This window comes from Falco punctatus (genome assembly GCF_963210335.1).
Source record: "Falco punctatus genome assembly, chromosome: 3".
NCBI classification, from domain to species: domain Eukaryota; kingdom Metazoa; phylum Chordata; class Aves; order Falconiformes; family Falconidae; genus Falco; species Falco punctatus.
This window is the reverse complement of record NC_137582.1, coordinates 116,494,478-116,513,176: the sequence shown is the minus strand read 5'-3', so window position 1 is coordinate 116,513,176 and position 18,699 is coordinate 116,494,478. Positions and strand designations below refer to the sequence as shown.

The following is an 18,699-nucleotide window of genomic DNA, read 5'->3' as shown; positions in this document are numbered from 1 at the left end:
AACTCTTAGTCCTGGAGTGGTTTGGTGCCCGAAGCGCGGCAAGGACCAGGCACACCCGCGTGCTTAAGGTTCTACTGTGTATAACCCTCCTTGAGGCACTGGTGCATCCCGCTCTGCCTCTTTATCTGGTTTCAAAGCAAACACAGTGTTAACCTTGGCGCATGATCAATGGTGGCTGATGTCATCTGATGGGTGGCCGATTATATGTTCCTGAACAGGCCCAGGGTTTCCATGGTGAGATTGAAGATTTCCTCCTGTGGCTAACGAGGATGGAGAGCCAATTGTCGGCATCAAAACCCACAGGAGGTCTGCCAGAAACTGCCCGGGAGCAGCTCAATGCCCACATGGTAATTTCTTAGGAGAGATTTTTAATGCTTTTAATTCAGCAAGCTCCCGTCTGTCAGATATCAGCATCAAAGCATCTCCCTTCTGTATCTGATGGGAGGAAGAGCGTTTCCCTGGTCTCTTTGTACAGATAATTTTGCACTTGACGCCTGGGACAAGCATCACGATGTTCTTTAAGCGGCCCTTTCTCAGCTTAAAGTGTCGCGCTGCTGTCACTTTGCTGCCTGCCCCGCACCCAATTCCCTCATCGCCCCAGCCGCGGGTCCTCTCCCAGCTCTCCCTTTGTCTCACGCTTTGGTGGTGCCTCCCTTGCAGGAGCTGTACGGCCAGCTGAAAGCCAAGGAGGACACGTACAGCCAGCTGCTGGCCAAGGGGCGACTGATGCTGCTGAACCGCGATGACTCCGGCTCTGGCTCGAAGACGGAGCAGAGCGTAGCGCTGCTGGAGCAGAAGTGGTGTCTGGTCAGCACGAAGATGGAGGAGAGAAAGGTAGCCTGGGCGGGGAGACGCCGGCCACCGCTGTCCCGTGGTCTGACAGCAGCTGCTCCCTGCTTTGCCGCCCTGCTTGCCCCGGGGGGGAGGGATGGAGCCGGTCAGGGCTGGCGTTTGGTTTTCTTCATTTTTTTAAACAACCTCTCCCTTCCTTGGTTGTGCAGGTTGGGTTTTGTCTTTCAGACGGTGCTGTCTGAGCGTCCATCGAGCTGGTGCTGGTTTTTTCTAGATAGTCATCCCAGGGGGTTAAATCACACAGAAAATGAGTCAAATTGCATTTTGGGGTTAATTTAGAGGAGAGGTGGGAAGAAACCTCCCGCGGCTCAGAAAGGCAGGCTTTGTTGGTGCTGTGCAAGACAGCCAGCCAAATCCTCCTCCGAGCTGCCCCCATCCTCGGCTTTTGGCCGGCGATGAGATAAAACAAGGGATGCGGTGGCCTCGGCCCAAGAATAAATGTGCAGCGCTGCAGCTGTTGCCATCGGAAGATCATCCACCTCATTTCCCGAGCCGCTCTCCCCATGGCCACCCCGCTCTCAGGAAGCTGAGGGTGACGCAGCTGCTGGCGTGCCCATGAAGGTCTCCCCTTTCAGAGCTGCTGGTGGCTTTGAAAGCGAGCGGTGGCTTTCGCTGAATCCCCCTCCCCTTAGCAAACAAGTCGCGTTCCCAGGCTGAGGCGATGAGGTTCCTGTTGGAGGGATGTTTCGGCCGGGACACAAAGGCTGCTTCTGTCTGTGAAACTGCAGATCGTGAGCTCTCACAATCCGTGTTGCTTTGGGGTTTTTTCTCCCCCTTCTTCCCTTTCTCCCTCCCCGCTGCGGCAGGCAAAGCTGGAGGAGGCGCTGGCCCTGGCTACCGACTTCCAGAATTCCCTCCAGGACTTCATCAACTGGCTGACACTGGCCGAGCAGAGCCTGAACATCGCACCCCCAGCCAGCCTGATCCTCAACGCCGTGCTGGCCCAGATCGACGAGCACAAGGTACCGACACCGCCAGCACCCACCAGCTCCCCAGGATGGGGGCACCTCGTCCCCCCTGCGCCCACGGGCTGCTCGCGGGCACGTCCAGCTGCCCTTGCCTTTGCCCTTGGCAGGTGTTCGCCAACGAGGTGAACGCTCACCGGGATCGGATCATTGAGCTGGATCAAACCGGGAACCAGCTGAAGTTTCTCAGTCAAAAGCAGGATGTCGTGTTGATCAAGAACCTGCTGGTGAGCGTCCAGTCCCGCTGGGAGAAGGTTGTCCAGCGCTCGGTGGAGCGGGGACGGGCTCTGGATGACGCCAGGAAGCGAGCCAAGCAGGTGAGAAATGTGGGAAGGGGGCGGCAGACCCCGAGGCGCGGCCAGCCTGGGAGGGCAGGAGGTCACAAGACCAGAAGGGGACTGGGGACACCACTGGCGTTTGGTTCCAGACTTGCTCCTGTTGCTTTGCAGTTCCACGAAGCTTGGAAGAAACTGATCGATTGGCTGGAGGATGCGGAGAATCACCTGGACTCGGAGCTGGAGATTTCCAACGATCCCGATAAAATCAAACTCCAGCTCTCCAAACACAAGGTAGAGCCCTGCCAAAGCAAGACCGGTGCTGGATGCTGGGTGGGAGGGCGCTTCATCGGGAGGGGGAGAGGACATCTCCTCTGCCACCTGGACAGGGGAAGGGCACGTCCGTGCCCACTGCTGGCATGGAAGATGTTCAGCTGGGGATCTTCACCAGCACCGTGTGTCGGCAGGGAGCCGGGGCCAGGCTCTCTGAAGCGGTTTTGTTTTCTCTCCGGTTCCCAGGAGTTCCAGAAGACGCTTGGGGGGAAGCAGCCCGTCTACGACACCACTATCAGGACAGGCAGAGCCCTCAAAGAAAAAGCCTTGCTTCCAGATGACACTCAAAAGCTGGACAATTTGCTGGGAGAAGTGCGGGATAAGTGGGACACGGTGTGCGGCAAATCTGTGGAAAGGCAAGTCCAGCCCCGGCGTGGTACCGGCGGCGCCCGTTTGCCGAGGACCCTTAGCAGAGGGGAGAGCAGAGGAGGGGAGGCGATTTCATGGGGGGGTTGGAGGAGGTCACTGGGGCACGCCAAAGGGAGGTGACTTTGTTCCTGGAAGTTCACAGGGTGGTTTGTTTTTCAGGCAGCACAAGCTGGAAGAAGCCCTCTTGTTCTCTGGCCAGTTCATGGATGCGCTGCAGGCCCTGGTGGATTGGCTCTACAAGGTGGAACCCCAGTTAGCTGAAGACCAGCCCGTCCATGGTGACCTGGATCTGGTCATGAACCTGATGGACGCTCACAAGGTGAGAGCACCTTTCCCAGCTCTTCAGCGGGGCTTGTCTTCCCCCAGGAGCCAAAGAACAGAGGAGCCAGGGTTGGTGCCTTGCTGCAGAGCTGTGTGTCTCGCTGCTTTGCTTGGCTGCGGCCATCAAGGAGGGCGAAACCAGGGCGAAGAAGTGGGAAGAAACTTTTACGTTACTGGGAAGGTTACAGGAGCTGGAGCTCCATCCTTCCGAGTTGCTACGGGTCAGATCTGCTGAGGGTTTGGTTTTGAAAAAGTGCTTGAATTTGTAGTCCTCTATAAACTTGGCTCTTGGCAGTGTTCTGCAGTGTGTCTTGGAGACCGATGCTCCTGGGTTTGGATTAGGTCAGACGCTGAAATCCCCAGGCAGGGCTTGGGCATCCGCTCAAGGCAGCCACTGTGGTGCAGCCTGAGCAGAGGCTGGAGCTTCCCTGCTCCAAGTCACGGCCACTTCTGCCAGGGTGGAAATCTGGGGCTCCTGCCCATGCAGAGCTACACCAAAATACGCTCAGGAGCCACCTGCCTGCCCTCCCATCGCGCTGGGTTGTGGTGGATCCCTGGTGTGGGTGCAAAATCCATGATCCAAACTATATCAGAGGTGCCCTCTGGGTTTCCCCCCCCACACACACACACACACGTGAAACTGGCTGGAACCGACGAGCCCTGCTCATCTTCTGCCCTCTCTCCCTCCAGGTCTTCCAGAAGGAGCTGGGGAAGCGGACGGGGACGGTGCAGGTGCTGAAGCGCTCCGGCCGGGAGCTCATCGAGAACAGCCGGGACGACACGACCTGGGTGAAGGTGCAGCTGCAGGAGCTCAGCAACCGGTGGGACACGGTGTGCAAACTGTCCGTGTCCAAACAAAGCCGCCTGGAACAAGCCTTGAAGCAGGTGAGCAGAAGAATATGGGTGGAAACTCTCTTGGGGAGCTTTGCTGGGCTCCAGGTTTGTGCTGAGAGCTCAACAAAAAACCTCAGTTGAGGTTTTGCCCAGTGGCTGATCTCCTGGCCGAGCAGGACACCCCAGCCCTGCACCAGTTAACCAGTGAGAACTGCAGAGCGGTGGGCTGGTGTCAGTGATTTCCTCATTTTTTTCCCCAAAGGAGAGCCGATTAAAGGGTGATTTGGACAGGGAGGATGAAAAGCTCTTGCCGCTGTGCACAGCAGGAATAGAGCGGTGATCAGAGACCATCCAGGCTGGTGTTTGCTGATGGCCAAATGTCCAGTGCGAGAGTGAGACCTAGGTTGAAGCTAAAAAAAAAAAAAAAATAGAAAAAAGTCAAAGGTTTTTAAGTCGTTTTTACATCAAGTAGGCAATTTCTAGAATAAACTACCAAGGTGCCAAATTGGTCAGAATACAGGGGTTTATATATATAATTATATATATAAATATATATATATATAAAAATAATTAAATTCAGAATACAGGGGTTTATATATATAATTATATAGATATATATTCAAATAAATAAATAATTTTATATATATATATATAAAATAGTTGTGCTGTTTTTAAAAGCATTTAGTTCTTCAGTGCAGCTGATGCCAAGGGGAGGGAGGTGCTGAGCCACAGGGGGACCCGTCTGCTGGTGCTGCACGCATCCAGACCAACAGACGGGGCTTTTCTTGCCCTTTTTTAATGAATTTTTCAAGTCCCTTTCAGCTGTTTGGGTCTCTGGCTCTCGGCAGTGACCGAGCAGCCCGTCTGGGGAGGAGGAGGGCTGACACCTGTGCTTTTGTCACTGCAGGCAGAGGAGTTCCGGATGGCGGTGCACATGCTGCTGGAGTGGCTCTCGGAGGCTGAGCAGTCCCTGCGCTTTCGGGGAGCGCTACCCGATGACGCCGAGGCGTTGCAGTCCCTCATTGACACGCACAAGGTAGCAGGGGGCTCTGACAGCCGACCCGAGTAAAACTTACGGGGGGGGCAATAGCACGAAATAATTCACTGGGGCCTTTCAGGAGTTCATGAAGAAAGTGGAGGAGAAGAGAGTGGACGTGAACGCAGCGGTGGGCATGGGGGAGGTCATCCTGGCCGCCTGCCATCCCGACTGCATCACCACGATCAAACACTGGATCACCATCATCCGAGCCAGGTTCGAGGAGGTGAGTCCACCCGGCTTTGGTCCAGGCTGACGGGGAGAGGCGGCGGTGGACACCACCACCAGCGTTGGCCGTGGTGGGGTTGGCTCCTGTCCTGGTTGCTGAGTCATCTCCTCGTTTCCAACAGGTTCTCACGTGGGCAAAGCAGCACCAGCAGCGACTGGAGTCTGCGCTTTCCGAGCTGGTGGCGAACGCAGAGCTTCTGGAGGAGCTCCTGGCTTGGATCCAGTGGGCTGAGACAACCCTGATCCAGCGGGACCAGGAACCCATGCCGCAGAATATCGACCAGGTCAAAGCCCTCATTTCTGAACACCAGGTGAGCCCAGTACTGAGCATGGATGGGCACTGGGGAGAGGAGCAGGGTTGGGTTTTCCCTGCCCATCCATGGAGGAGACCTTGGCTTCTCTTGGAAGTCCCTGTCAAAACAGCATGTCACCCAGCCGTGTCACCTGGGAGCAAAGCCATCCCAGGGGGTGGACTCCCCCATCTGCAGATAGCTTGACCACAAGCCCCCATTGCCGGTGCTCGATGCTGATGTCTTTGTGGGCTTGACGAATCCCACGGAGGATGCGGCGCAACAGGAGACCAAAACCATCTCGAAACCGCAAAGGTTTTCTTGTCCCTTCTGTATTTTGACAGTCCTTTATGGAGGAGATGACACGGAAACAGCCAGACGTGGACCGGGTGACGAAGACGTACAAGAGGAAAGCTACTGAGCCCCCCCACGGCCCTTTCATCGACAAGTCCCGCAGCAACAGTACGTCTCCGCTCCATCCGCGGCTTCTGGTGAAACGCGCTGCGACGGGAGGAAATGAAACGCCTAGGAAACAAATTAACTTTGATTATCAATTAACAAGGCATCCTGCACTGAGAGCCACCAGGAAGGTGGTTGACACTTGTCAGGAGGGGAAGATGCAGGTGGCCCATGTGGAAAGAGCCGTGCTGGGGTGCGCTGCGCCGGGGGAGGCGTGGGCTGCCCCTGCTCTTCCCTTGCTCTCTGCAGTTGCTTCGCAATGAGGTTTTGGGGTCTTGTTGTATGTGGTTGAAGCCAGAATCCAACAGGAATTTTTCAAAGGCAAAGGGAGCACCAGGGTGGAGGCGTTGGGTGCGGAGCCGTCCATCACCCTGGCCTCCTACCTGGGGGCACCGCATCCCTCCGGAGCGCAGCCTGCGAGGCAGTGGGAGCTTCCCCGTTTGAAAAATAAAACACATTTCATTGCTGCGCTTTCCTGGACCACCCAGGCTGGGTGAACCCACCACCGCCACCTCAAACCATGCCTTTTTCTCCCTTTTTTCCAGGAAAATCCTTGAGTCAGGCCACCCCCCCCAGCATGCCCATTATCTCCCAGTCGGAAACAAAGAACCCCCGGATAAACCAGCTCTCGGCACGCTGGCAGCAGGTCTGGCTGCTGGCGCTGGAGCGGCAGAGGAAGCTCAACGATGCTCTGGACAGACTGGAGGAGGTAACGGCACCGGGTGCTGCGGGCCGGGGCGGGGGGAGCGCTGCCGGGGGGTGCTCGCCCGAGGGGTGCGGGAAGCATTTTAAATGGGTGCTGCCTCTTGAATTGCCCAGCCCTTGCAGACGGTTGCTGCTGCCTTTCTGAAAATGCCAAAAGAAAAAAAAAAATATTCCTGAAATATTAAGGCGGAAAACTTACCTTCAGTAATTAACTGCACATTAATGAACTGCTTTGTGCTCCTGCAGTCGGTATCTGTAGAGGTAATGACAGCCAGGCCTGCTTTACTCCTAGTAATTAGTATTAACAATTACTGTCTATATCTTTTCCAAGCATCTAATGTAATTTTTGTTTTTATTTACGCTTAACAAAGCAGCTATGCCCAGAAGTGAGTGTTTTTGGTTTTTTGTTGCTTTTGCTGTAGGTCAGTTCAGTTTATACGTATTAATGTTTTTTCTTTGTTGCTTTTAACTCCCAAGAATGTTTAGAGAAAAAAAAAAACCAAACCACAAAACCCCACGCTAAAAATTGTTGCGTCACTTGTGAGCTGCTTGAGCTGGTGGGGTCATGGGGGTCCTTTTGGGGGGGGGTGGATTAGAAGGGGGTCGAAGGGTGAGCGGCTCATCTGGGGCTGGTAGCAGGGTTTGCAGAGCTGAGATGTGCCCCAGCTGCTGTCTTTACCTGGAAATTGAGCAAAAAATTCCTTCTGGGCTGCTTAGAGGGAAAGGGAGAGGGGAGGCACGTGCGCAAAACGATGCCAGCCATGGGTTTTCCTCCTGGGCAGAGCCTGGCGAGTTGTTAGGTGAAACCCAGGCGAGGAAGCATCCCTAAATGCCCGAGCAGAGACGGGGGGGGTAGATGTGTGTCTGTGTGCCAGTAGCTGATACCTCTGCGTATGTGTACGTATAGCAGCGTGGGGGATGCTGCATCCCGTGTCGATGGTCCCGTGCTGCGCGGTCCACGTGGTGGCTGTTGGCTACGCTGTGTGTCCTTCTGTTCTGGAAAGTTGATTTGAGCCACCTTCTCGTTAACGGGGGTCATCTGGATAAAGCCAGCTAAACCAGCCCGGGAGGGGGGCAGCGAGTTAGCACCGGGAGCTCGGGCACGGGCTCGCCGCGAGGCCGGTGTTTCGGGGTGCTGTAGAGCCGGGGGTGCTGCTCCTGCCGGGATTTCCCCCGCTGACCAGCGTGGGTTTCCCTCCAGTTGAAGGAGTTTGCAAACTTCGACTTCGACGTCTGGCGGAAGAAGTATATGCGCTGGATGAACCACAAGAAATCCCGCGTCATGGACTTCTTCCGACGCATTGACAAAGACCAAGACGGGAAGATCACCCGGCAGGAGTTTATCGACGGCATCCTGGCCTCCAGTAAGTCCCTGCCTGCCCTAAAACGAGCTTGGAAAACAGCTCGCAAAAAAATCAAAGCATAACCCCTTGGCGTGGTCGCCTTCATTTTTTCCCTCTTTGAGATCGTAGTAGAGGAACCATCACAAGTCCAATGAGTGGACCGTGACACCACCTTGGGGTGACAAGGTTGTCCCTGCTCTGGGACCGACGTCCCCAGCTCTGCTGAGTGAGGTCCCTGCATCAGTTGCTCATTTCTCTCTCCTTCCAGAATTCCCCACCACGAAGCTGGAGATGACCGCGGTGGCCGACATCTTTGACCGCGACGGCGACGGCTACATTGATTACTATGAATTCGTGGCCGCTCTCCATCCCAACAAGGATGCCTACCGCCCCACCACCGATGCCGACAAGATCGAAGATGAGGTAAAGCACCGAAAGAGATGGGGGCTGGGGGCGGGGTGGGGGCTGGGGGTGGGGGTGGGGGGGTGGGGGAACAAAAAGGAGAGAAAAAAAAAAAAGGGATCGTGGTGGCGCTGAGCCAAAATAATTGGCTGGTATGGAGAGCCCCTGTGGGGTTTTTGAAGGAAAGGCTGGTTAGGTCTGTGTTTTATCCGAGCGGTGCCCGGTGTCGGGGGAGATTCCCCAAATCCTGGTCCCTTACCTCTCTTGTTGGCGGTGGCAGGTCACCAGGCAAGTGGCCCAGTGCAAGTGTGCCAAGAGGTTTCAAGTGGAGCAGATCGGCGAGAACAAATACCGGGTAAGGCACCGGGGGCCAAATGCTGCCCCGGCGGCACAAATCCTGCTCCCTCTTCCCACGCGGGGCGGGGATCGCCAACGGGATGCCCAGCCCAGTGCAGGGGGACCCTGCCGGGCTCCCTGGGGCGAGACGGAGACCTCGTCCCCTGGCACGGCCGGCTGCCGGCGGGGGTGGCTGGGCTGTGTTTGCCCAGCGCCGTGCTCAGCCCCAGGGCGTTCCCTGCATCGGGAAAGTATAAAAGTGTCCCTGTTCTGGGGCAGCCGGCCCGTCGGCCCCGTGAAACGCTGCATTCACGCCGCCAGCAGCCGCCCTTGAAGTTTTCCTTGTGGATGAGTGTACCTTACGCCTGTGTTTTTCTTAGCCGGCTCCCGAAGAAGGGAGAATAATTTCCTTAAAGAATCTCTTTGTAACGAGCTCGCCTGTTGACGTTTCAAATCGTTCACCGAGGTGAACTGGCGAAGCGAGCTGGCAGCAGAGCTCCTTTCCTTTCCTGCCCTTTTTTTTTGGGGGGGGATTATTTGGGGCTGATGCTCCAGCCGGGAAGAGCCGAGCTGCAGCGCTCTCCCCCCCGGCTGCACTGGCCCCAGGTTCCCCCAACTTCTTACAAATAGCGTAAACCCCACAGATTTCTAACTACCTGCAGTTAACAGTTTTCGTGATGATTGCACTGTTAATCCCATAAATGTTTTTCTTTCCCCTCCTCTTCCTCTCGACTTTTTCCCCCTCCCCATCCCTGCTCCCTCCACAACTCCTCTCCCTCCATAGTTCTTCCTCGGCAATCAGGTACAGTTTGCCTTGCGATGCTGTCTCTCACCTCTTTTTTTTTTTTTTTTTTTTTCACCTTTTTTTTTATTTTATTTTATTTTTTAACAAACGTAGCTTTGTGTGTCCATGATGCTGCTCTGTCCTTTGTTGCTGTGGGAGGATGTGATCTGTGAGCGCTGCTCAGCAGAGCCTGGTACAGAGGAGTGCCTGAGCTGGGAGGGCCACCCGAAAATAAACCTGCATTGGGCAGAAAAAAGGGGAAAAATTGGAAAAGCAGGATTTGACAAAAATGGAGGTTTTTTTTCTCTCCGTGGCTCCTTTCTTGGATTTTTTTTTTATGATACTGATGGTAACCAGTGGTGAATCACTGCACCCTGTGGCAGAGATGGGCTCGTGCCCGGGACTCTCAGTCAGGGAACAGCCACCCCAGATGAAATGGGGGCTACACCTGCCTGCAGGAGGGTTGTACCAGGCTCTGGGTGGGTTTGCATCGCCGTCACCATGCGAATGCCGAGTCCACCCCTTTAATCCCGTAGATAACCATAACTAAACCCTCATCCCCGCTACACCCGGTGAGTAACTCCTAACTGGAGCAAGGCTCACAACACCCGCATGTATCCCCGTTCCTGCCGTGAGCCGACATGAGCAGTGCAGCGTGCGTGAGTGCCGGCTGGTTCAGGGGGCAGAGCTCTTTTTTTAACAGGACTGGAGCATCACATCCCGTTACGATGTGCCCACCGCCCCCACTCAAACAGAAAAGCATCTTTTTCATGTGGAGTGACGGTGCCCTGCCAAAAACGTCCCCAAAAAGACACAAACTTGGATGTCGGAAGCGGGTCCAGCAGAGCTCTGGCTTGAATTTAGGCAGTGATTATAGAAACATTTGCAACAGCAGCTGAAATATAATGGAAACGTGGCAGTGGAAATGAGAATTGACTTGTCCCTGCTTTTCCCTGGTACAGAACTAGCTCTTGGAGACACCTGACGTAGAGCCCGGGGAGAGGGAAGGCAGCTCCCCCCTCCTCCCTGCCCGGGGGCACCTTGGCCGTGCGGAGCTCTTTCATCCCCCCACTGGGGCGAGCACCTTTTGGTAGGACCCCCCCAGTTGGGGAGACCCACCAGTGCAGGGGCCAGGGTCCCATATCCCTGTGGGAAGGAGGGTTGGAGATGCTGCTACCTCCGCCTGCTGTCACCCATCTCAGTGTGGCTTTGCGTTCTCCGTTTTCATTTAATGCCTTGTGTTTTGTGTTCGTCTCCACCCAGGGAAAACGTTGCTGATATTTTTTTTATTATTATTATTTTTAATCATTCTGAAGATGATCTCGCTTTCGAAAGCTGGTTCCCCTCTCTTCTCATCGCAGCAGCTCTGCAGCCCTGGATGCAGAGCTGCTACATCCCAGCCAGGCTCCCAGCATCCTGTACCGGCTCCGCCGCCGGTGGGATGCGGAGGGCAGTCGGGAGCCTGGGCTCGGCTATCCGGGAGCTTTAGGGAGCTTGGAAAAAACCAGACACAAGCTTCTGATTCAGGGTGCACTTGTTTGATATTGCAGGTGTTTAAAATCACTAATGAACATTGCAATCACTAATCAACATTGCTGCGGGATTCCCGCCTGGATTCCCATCCCTCTGCACTCACTGAAACATCCTCACTGGCGATCTCTGCGGCGGGGGCTTGCTGGCTGGTGGGGTCAAGTCTGAGGCTCGGTGAAATCCCTGGATTTCAGACTTGATGATCAGAGGTTTCTCGCTCAGCGGGGACACTGCTTGCCTTACGGATTCACTGGTGCTCAGTGATCTGAATCAGCCGGCTCTTTTCCACCTGGGCTGCACCAGGAGGGTCATTGCGTTGCCAGCCTCTGTTTCCTTCACAAGAAAAGGAAAAAACTACAATTCCGGGTGAAAAAAACCCCATTCAGAGACCAAATTCCAAAATCTCATTGGGTGCCCTAAAAAATTCTCTCTTCCCAGCTTTAAAACTAAAGGATTTGGATAACTGCGTCATTTTAAAACCACACGGCAGAAAAACTCCTGTAAATTGGTACTAGCCTGAGCTTATTCCAGAAGAACCGATTTGGAGAAACCTTAAAAATACTCAATAATTAATTCAATTCATGAAAGCATTTGGTGCAGCCCGCTGTGGGAAGGAGCCGAGCATCCCTTGGTGTGTTCCCCTTGTCTGAACTGTTTCTTGGCTCCGCAGTTCGGCGATTCCCAGCAGCTGCGGCTGGTCCGTATCCTGCGGAGCACAGTCATGGTTCGCGTCGGTGGAGGATGGATGGCCCTGGATGAATTTTTAGTGAAGAATGATCCTTGCAGAGGTAAAGCAGTTCCTGGGGGTTTATACAACTGGTGCCATCTCGCCCGGTGAGGGGAGGTTGAGAAGTTCTCCGCTGTGACTGAATGACCAGAGTGGGTCTGGCTTATCCAAATAGGCAGGACTTGGAGAAAACAGATCCAAAGCAAACCACAGGAGTTAAAATATTTGGCAACACCGGAGGGAATCTCGCAGCCTTTAGCCAGGTGTCCTGGGAGGAGAAGAGGGCAGGGTGGTGCATGTTGGTTTTGAGACCCCAGCGAACATTGCTGCGTGGCCGTGCTGGAGGTCTCGGCTTCCTGACGAGGCGGTCGGTGCGTACGTGCGACTCTGTGGGTGATGGAGTGGGCTTCCTAAAGGTGACCTGAAAGAACTCAAAAGGTTCAAAGCTGGGAGGTGGTAAAATCCTGCTCTGAGACACTCTGGGGAGAAGATGCTCCAGGCCAGGGTCCGTGACCCCGTGGTTCTGCTGCACTGGGCTGTGGCCATGGGGCGCTGGTGGTCCAGGCTCATCTGAGGGCATAAGGAGATGTTTCTCCTGTGGCTTTGCACAACTTGATTTCTCTCTGATGTATTTCTAATACAAGTTTTCTCAGTCTGTCTGTTGTCTTTAGCTCCTTTGGTGAGACACATTTGGAAGGGAGGATTGGGATAATGCAGACCAGGGTCACGTACTGCGGGCACAGAGAACCAGGGTCGCCTCCATCCCAAAACCTTCAGTCTGGAGGTTTTATCACAGTCGGAGCTGTTGGGCTGGAAGTGACACTGCTGTGACAGGCTGAGAGCCGTGACCGTGGGACAGAGAAGGATTAGCCAGCAGGCTGGCCAGGAATGAAGTGCATCGAGGCTGTTTATTTTGGAGAATTTAGATCTGCTCTCCATATGTCTCTGTCTCACTGGGGTCTCTGAGATGTTAATTGCTTTGGGTATGTCTTCTTCAAGCTGCTGCCTAACCCTTCCTTGCTCCTGCTGGCCGACGGCTGTTGCTGAAAGCAGCGTGATTTACAGCGTGTACCACTTGCTTCAGGGAACCCTCAAGATTTTCCTGCTCCTCCGACCTCCCCCATTCATGCTTGGCAGCAGATGTTTCAAGAGTGCTGACAATCGGGGTTGTTTCCATCCCTTGGTTATCTCAGCGTGGTACTTCCCTTCTGCAAATGCCGCCTTGGCTTTCTGGGCCATAATGCATCGACCCTGAAATTGCTGCCGCGTCCCGTAAGGCTCGATGCGTGCCCTTGCTCCCTGTTGGAGCACCGTGAGCATGAAAAATGTTGGCAGTGTCAGCTGATCCAGGAGCCCACAGACTCTCTCCCTGCTTGGTTGCCTCTTGCGCACTAAAGGGAGACCCTCCAGCTCTTGGAGGCATTTGGAGGAAAATTTTCAAGTTAGTTTTGAATGGGTGGTGGTCACTTCTCTCCCCCCTCTCCCCAAAAACTGGTGAAGAGCTGCCCAGAGCTGTGAGAGGGCAGGATCTCAGCCCTTCATAGCTCTTCTTATTATTTTTAAGCCACGTTGAAGGTGACATTGGCCACTGTTGTAATACGGTGTTTAAAGGCCTCTAGGATGCTTTCCCCAAGACACAAGAGAATAATAGAGCATCCAGTATGAACTCGTGGGCATCAGGCAGCTTTTAATCAGCCGATTTCTTGGAGAGCTGATCCACGGCAGAGCTGGTTAAGGCAGAGCAAGAGCCGGGACAGTCTCCCTGCCGTCCACTCGCCCTCGGACATGGGCTTGGGGAGACATCAGCGGGACGAGCGCTCCGACCCCCGGAGCCTCCTGACCCCTGGAAATGACGTTGTGTTCACGTGAACCTCAGGTCCCCTCTTCTTTATCCCCTTCCAGCACGAGGACGGACCAACCTTGAACTCCGAGAGAAATTCATCTTGCCGGAGGGGGCCTCCCAGGGAATGACCCCGTTCCGATCGCGAGGCCGAAGATCAAAACCATCCTCCCGAGCAGCCTCCCCGACACGATCCAGTTCCAGCGCCAGCCAGAGCAACCACAGCTGCGCCTCCATGCCATCCTCTCCTGCAACTCCGGCCAGCGGAGCCAAGGTGGGGTTCCCGCGGGAAGCCTTCCTCTTTCCTCTCCTTTAGGGACCAGTGGCCTCCAAACCCATCCCGGCGAGATGAGGCGGAGGAGGAGGATGTTGGGTCTTTGGGGCTTGCTGGTTACTGTGGTCTCTAGAAGATGTTCATGGTGTCTGCAGGAGAAACCTCCTGTCCATGTGGGATGGGTTTGGGGTGGGATGGTGCAGGACAGGTTTCCAGCCCACACTGGGTGCTCGTGACTCCGCAGGAGCATCCCCGGCACTCCCGGTGCAGCCGAAGGCTCCTGGTCCCCGGGGCAGGGCTGTGCCATAGCTGTGGTGCCTGGACGGCACGCAGGACGAAGCCATCGCCCATCACCTCTCCTTTCCCATCGCATCATCCGCCCATGCATGTTTTATTTCATCATCTGTTTGGGTTTTTCCCCCTTTATTTTAATTGTTATATTTCCTGTTGGGTTCTCGTTTCATTTTAGTGCCGTTTCCCCCCCATTCCAGATACTTTTCCATTTCTTTTTTTTTTTTTTTTTTTTTCCACTCACTTCCACCTCTCCCCCCTCTCCTTTGGATTTTCCATTTCACAGACTCCACATCACTTCTCTCGATGTTATGACAAACCCTGGTTGATAAACAGTAAAGCGGGCACCCCCCTGAGGGGATTCGATTATTCCGACTTCCAGCTCCTGAGCGCCGAGGTAGAGTATGGTCTCGCAGCTCCGAGGACCTGCCGACAGGCTGGAGTGCCGCTGGCACGGAGAAATCTTGCTCCCCTGCCTGTTTTTAACGCTTTCCTTGTGGTAGAGCAGCGCTTGTTAGCACCGCTAACGCTCGGACTGTTAGCGTTTTTCATGGGTTTCTAACTCGGATTAAATAAAATATCAACCTCAGAAGAAAGCACAAAGGCTGGCAAGTCACGGTTACCTGCTCTCTAACCAAGAGAGCAGCGTTTATCCTCTTGTGCTTTTAAAAAAAAATATATATATATATATATGTATTTTCCAAGCTGTAATAGCTTTTAAGCATTGAAAAGTGGCCGTCTTTGGCTTTCAAAAATTGCAATCCAGCAGCCGAGTTGAGACTTGAAAATCAGCTACAGCGCATGCACAGTACCCACGTTGCCTTCATTTTTATTTATCACCGCATTGAAGCACGTATTACGGTGTGTCCGGCACTGTCACCGGCTTGATGCTTCCAGGAGGATGAATTCGGGCTGAGATTTTGATCTCCCTAAAGTTACAGCCTCCTTGCGGATTTCCCTTGACCTTGTAAATCGGTGATGAGAAATACCGGGTGGATCTCGGTGGTTCACGCAGCGGTGGTGTGCGCTGGCGAGATAACTGCGTTCTTGCTTGGCGGTGCTTTCACGCACAAAAGGAATTATTTTATATCATCAGAAGGTCAGGAGCACTTCCCCAGTTGCCCCAAATTGCCTGCTTGCTGCCTATTATCAAATAGGACCAAGGATGAGAATGGAAATCTCTGATGATGAAAATGGTACCTTCGCAATCACGTGTTAATGGATTTTAATTCCCTTGGCACCCCCTCCCCCCTCCCCTCCCCCACCGCAGCTCCAGTTTCATGGCTTTTCAAGGTGTCCAAGATTCTCCAAAATCACCAAATCACAGGGGATGGAGGGAAAACTCTCCAGCTGTTGTGTTTAAAGCTCGCTGGGAAGTGCCCTCTGGTATGAACATCCATCTCTGCGGGATGCAGCTGGGCTGGAGCCATCCCTGCAGCGCGGCGGTGTGTGTCCCCCGTCCCCCCCGGGTCACATCGGGCAGCCGCTTTCCTGCAGCGCTGCCCCAACCCCAGCGCTTTGCTTGGTGTCTGGAAACTGGAGCTGCCTTTTCCAGCTGGATCCAGGTGCCCTCGCCCTGCCGGCACCGGCCCCTTCGCCCCTTCGCTTTCTTCCGCAGCGGCGGGAGCAGAGCTGCCTGGTGCGCTGCTTTCCACCCCCGCCACCTGCATTCGCAGCATCTTAAAGGTCAGGAAAAGCACCGTTTCAGGATGCGACCGAAGCCGATTCAGTGTGTTTTATGTCCCTGTTCATGACTGGTGGTAGGTGCATGGACCTGCCCAGGGCACCGACACCAGGGCGACATCCCTCCACCTCGCAGGACCGCGCTGCGCTGATGCCTCCCGACAACGGGATGCATTTCTCAAGACATTGCCTTGTGTTCAACCTTCCAAAATCATCCTGAGCTGCTTAGATGCTAAAATACCTTTTTTTTTTTTTTTTTTTTTTTTTTTTGCAAGATTTCACATTCTCTTTGTGGAGCTTTTGAGCCCCGATGATGTTGCCCTCATCCAGATGGACAGCAGCTTTGCTTTTATTTTTTTTTTTTTTCCTAAAAAATACCTGTGCATCAGCCCGCAGCATGCAAACCGCCCTTGCCCTCCAAATTTTCAGGATCCAGGTGTTTTTTTTCTTTTTTATTAACCGCTGCTGAAACGACAGCTTGTGTTCTCCTTGACCGTTAAGATGGGCGTTCCTTAAATGTCAAAATCTTTTTGCCGAGGTCCTAATCTCAGGCGTGATCTTGGCCCCGTCACAGCCCAGGTGACAGCTAAAAGATGTTCCCTGTGTTCTTCCTTCCAAGGTGACCCCCTCTGCGGGCAGCAAGCTGAAGCGACCCACCTTCCACTCCAGCCGGACCTCCCTGGCTGGGGACACCAGTAACAGCTCCTCACCAGTTTCTACAGGTGCCAAAACCAGTCGGGCAGGTAAGTGAGGTGCAAGAACTGAAAAACTCCTGCTGCCACCTTTGTGGTTGCTGAAATTGGCAGAGAAAATATTAAATATTTCGGGAGGGGGATGCCCACCGTGGTGTCCCTGCCTGGGAGGGAAGATGCTGCAGCAGTTCGGCAGCGCAAGGGCTTGCTGCTGCTTCGTTAAAAGCTCGGGAATTAATCCGTCCTGATGCTGAACCCCCTGTTTCAGGGGTGCTGGGCGGGTGGTTGAAAGCAACCACAGGGGTGCTGGGGATTTGGGTGCTGGGGGGGATGCGGCTGGGGGACAAGCATCTTCCTCATCCTCTTCATCCGCCCACCGCTGGGGCTCTCGGTTTTCCTTGCAGATCCTAAAAAAACAGCCAGTCGTCCCACCAGCCGTGCTGGGAGCCGTACTGGGAGCCGGGCCAGCAGCCGTCGGGGGAGCGACGCCTCGGATTTTGACCTGCTGGAAACGCAGTCGGCGTGCTCGGACACTTCGGAGAGCAGCATGGCTGGCGGGCAGGGCGGCTCGCGCCGGGGGATGGCCAAACCCTCCAAAATCCCAACCATGTCCAAGAAAACAACCACTGCCACCCCAAAAACTCCAGGCCCTAAAAGATAATACTGTACCCATGCCCTCCCGGGGGGAAAAAACAAAAAAAAAAAACAAAAAAAAAAAACCCCACACCAACCTGTGTCCAGTTTTTAACCCTGCTACATACATTGGATGTATATTTATTCTAAATGGGAGAAACTATATTGTTAAAAGTGTAAAAGAAAGTTGTGTTATGAAGCTGCCTTATTTGGGGGTTGTTTTGGGTTTGGTTTTTGGTTGTTTTTTTTTTTCTTTTTTTTTTGTAAGTTACTATTTTCATGTGAATATTTATGTAGATAAAAATTGCCTCTCGGTGACCCCTGTTCAGAGAGGGGCCTGGAAAAACTGAAATGTGGGAGAGAAAGAAAAAAAAAAAGAAAAAGAAAAAGGAAAAAAAAAAGAAAAGGAAGCAAAAAAAAAAAAAAGGTCAAGATGTGAAAGTGTAAAGAAAAACTAAAATATAAATAGGATTTCTGCGCGGTGCAGGGTGTGAACCTGCTTTATCTTTTAGGATTGTTTCCTAAATGCATCTTTATAAACTTAACTTGCTGTCTCAGCAAGGTAAATTATATTTAAAAACAAAGACCTGAATCCTGCAGTGTTCATGGAACTCTCTTTTTGTAAATCACAGATACCTCAACCAGAGAAACGTGAGGTGAGGGGACTTGGGGCTTATGTTTCCATTTTTTTAAAGCTATGTGGTTTTACCTGAAGAAAGAGGAGTTTGACTTAATAAAATTTGCACACACTACAGCGAAGGTCATGACGATTGCTGTCTTGAAAATACTGTCCCGACAACTTCGTTTTTAAAGAACAAACAAAGGGGTGGTGGGTTTGGGGGGGGTGGGGGTGGGGGGGTCACGCTGAAGCTGGCCGGAGGAGAGCACGCTGGTAAGATTGCAGTTCTGGATCACTCGGATACATCCCTTAGTGGTGGTGGGTCCTATGAATTAAAGGATTCTTCTGGATTGATGGCTTAAGAGACCAACCCAAGGTGTTCGCTATTTATCTGCATCTCTCGCTCTTCTTTTCTTTTTTTTTTTTTTTTTCCTATTTATTATTTAAACTGGTCATTCCACTTCCAACCAGGCTGAGATTGATGTGACCTCTGCTCCTAGAAGAAATCTGGACTTACACGCACAGTTGCTTGTCCTTGAAACGAGTCTCACCAGCACACTTGCTACAAGTCCTGTCTGGCTTTTGTACGCTACTTTTTCTTTGTAATTAAATCAAACTGACCAAGTGACCAGGAGACGGGCCAGGGGCGGGGAGAGGGCTCTCCAGAGCTCCTGTATTTATTGAATATTGTTCCTCTCCGGCTCTGACCGTGTTGCTGTGTGATTCTCTCAATTGGTTGAAATTGAGGCAAAACTGAAGCTCTACCAATGAATTGTTTAAAAACCAGACAGATTTTTGTATTAAAATTGCTTGCGGTAATAAACAATCTTGCCTCCGACTTTATTCCACGGTGTTAAGCTTTTTAAAGTACAAGAGCT

The 18,699-nt window shown here is 53.2% G+C and overlaps 1 protein-coding gene across 22 annotated transcripts in view; it reads left to right on the top strand.

Annotated features, from left to right (window-relative positions):
• The window catches only part of MACF1 (microtubule actin crosslinking factor 1), a 146,151-nt gene extending 127,492 nt beyond the window's left edge, over window positions 1–18,659 (top strand). For 16 of the 22 annotated variants that reach the window (XM_080378923.1, XM_080378925.1, XM_080378932.1 and 13 more), the window contains 22 exons: window positions 219–347; window positions 661–834; window positions 1,659–1,814; window positions 1,928–2,134; window positions 2,267–2,386; window positions 2,612–2,785; window positions 2,958–3,113; window positions 3,806–4,000; window positions 4,857–4,985; window positions 5,068–5,211; window positions 5,336–5,524; window positions 5,848–5,965; window positions 6,508–6,671; window positions 7,869–8,031; window positions 8,279–8,433; window positions 8,693–8,767; window positions 9,533–9,550; window positions 11,733–11,850; window positions 13,692–13,903; window positions 14,481–14,591; window positions 16,497–16,620; window positions 16,974–18,659. In XM_080378923.1, coding sequence (XP_080235049.1) covers window positions 219–347; window positions 661–834; window positions 1,659–1,814; window positions 1,928–2,134; window positions 2,267–2,386; window positions 2,612–2,785; window positions 2,958–3,113; window positions 3,806–4,000; window positions 4,857–4,985; window positions 5,068–5,211; window positions 5,336–5,524; window positions 5,848–5,965; window positions 6,508–6,671; window positions 7,869–8,031; window positions 8,279–8,433; window positions 8,693–8,767; window positions 9,533–9,550; window positions 11,733–11,850; window positions 13,692–13,903; window positions 14,481–14,591; window positions 16,497–16,620; window positions 16,974–17,230 — 3,288 coding nt within the window. In that variant the 3' untranslated portion in view covers window positions 17,231–18,659. The other 6 variants (XM_080378924.1, XM_080378931.1, XM_080378928.1 and 3 more) reach the window with 5 other exon arrangements.
• The last annotated feature ends 40 nt before the right edge of the window (window positions 18,660–18,699 follow it).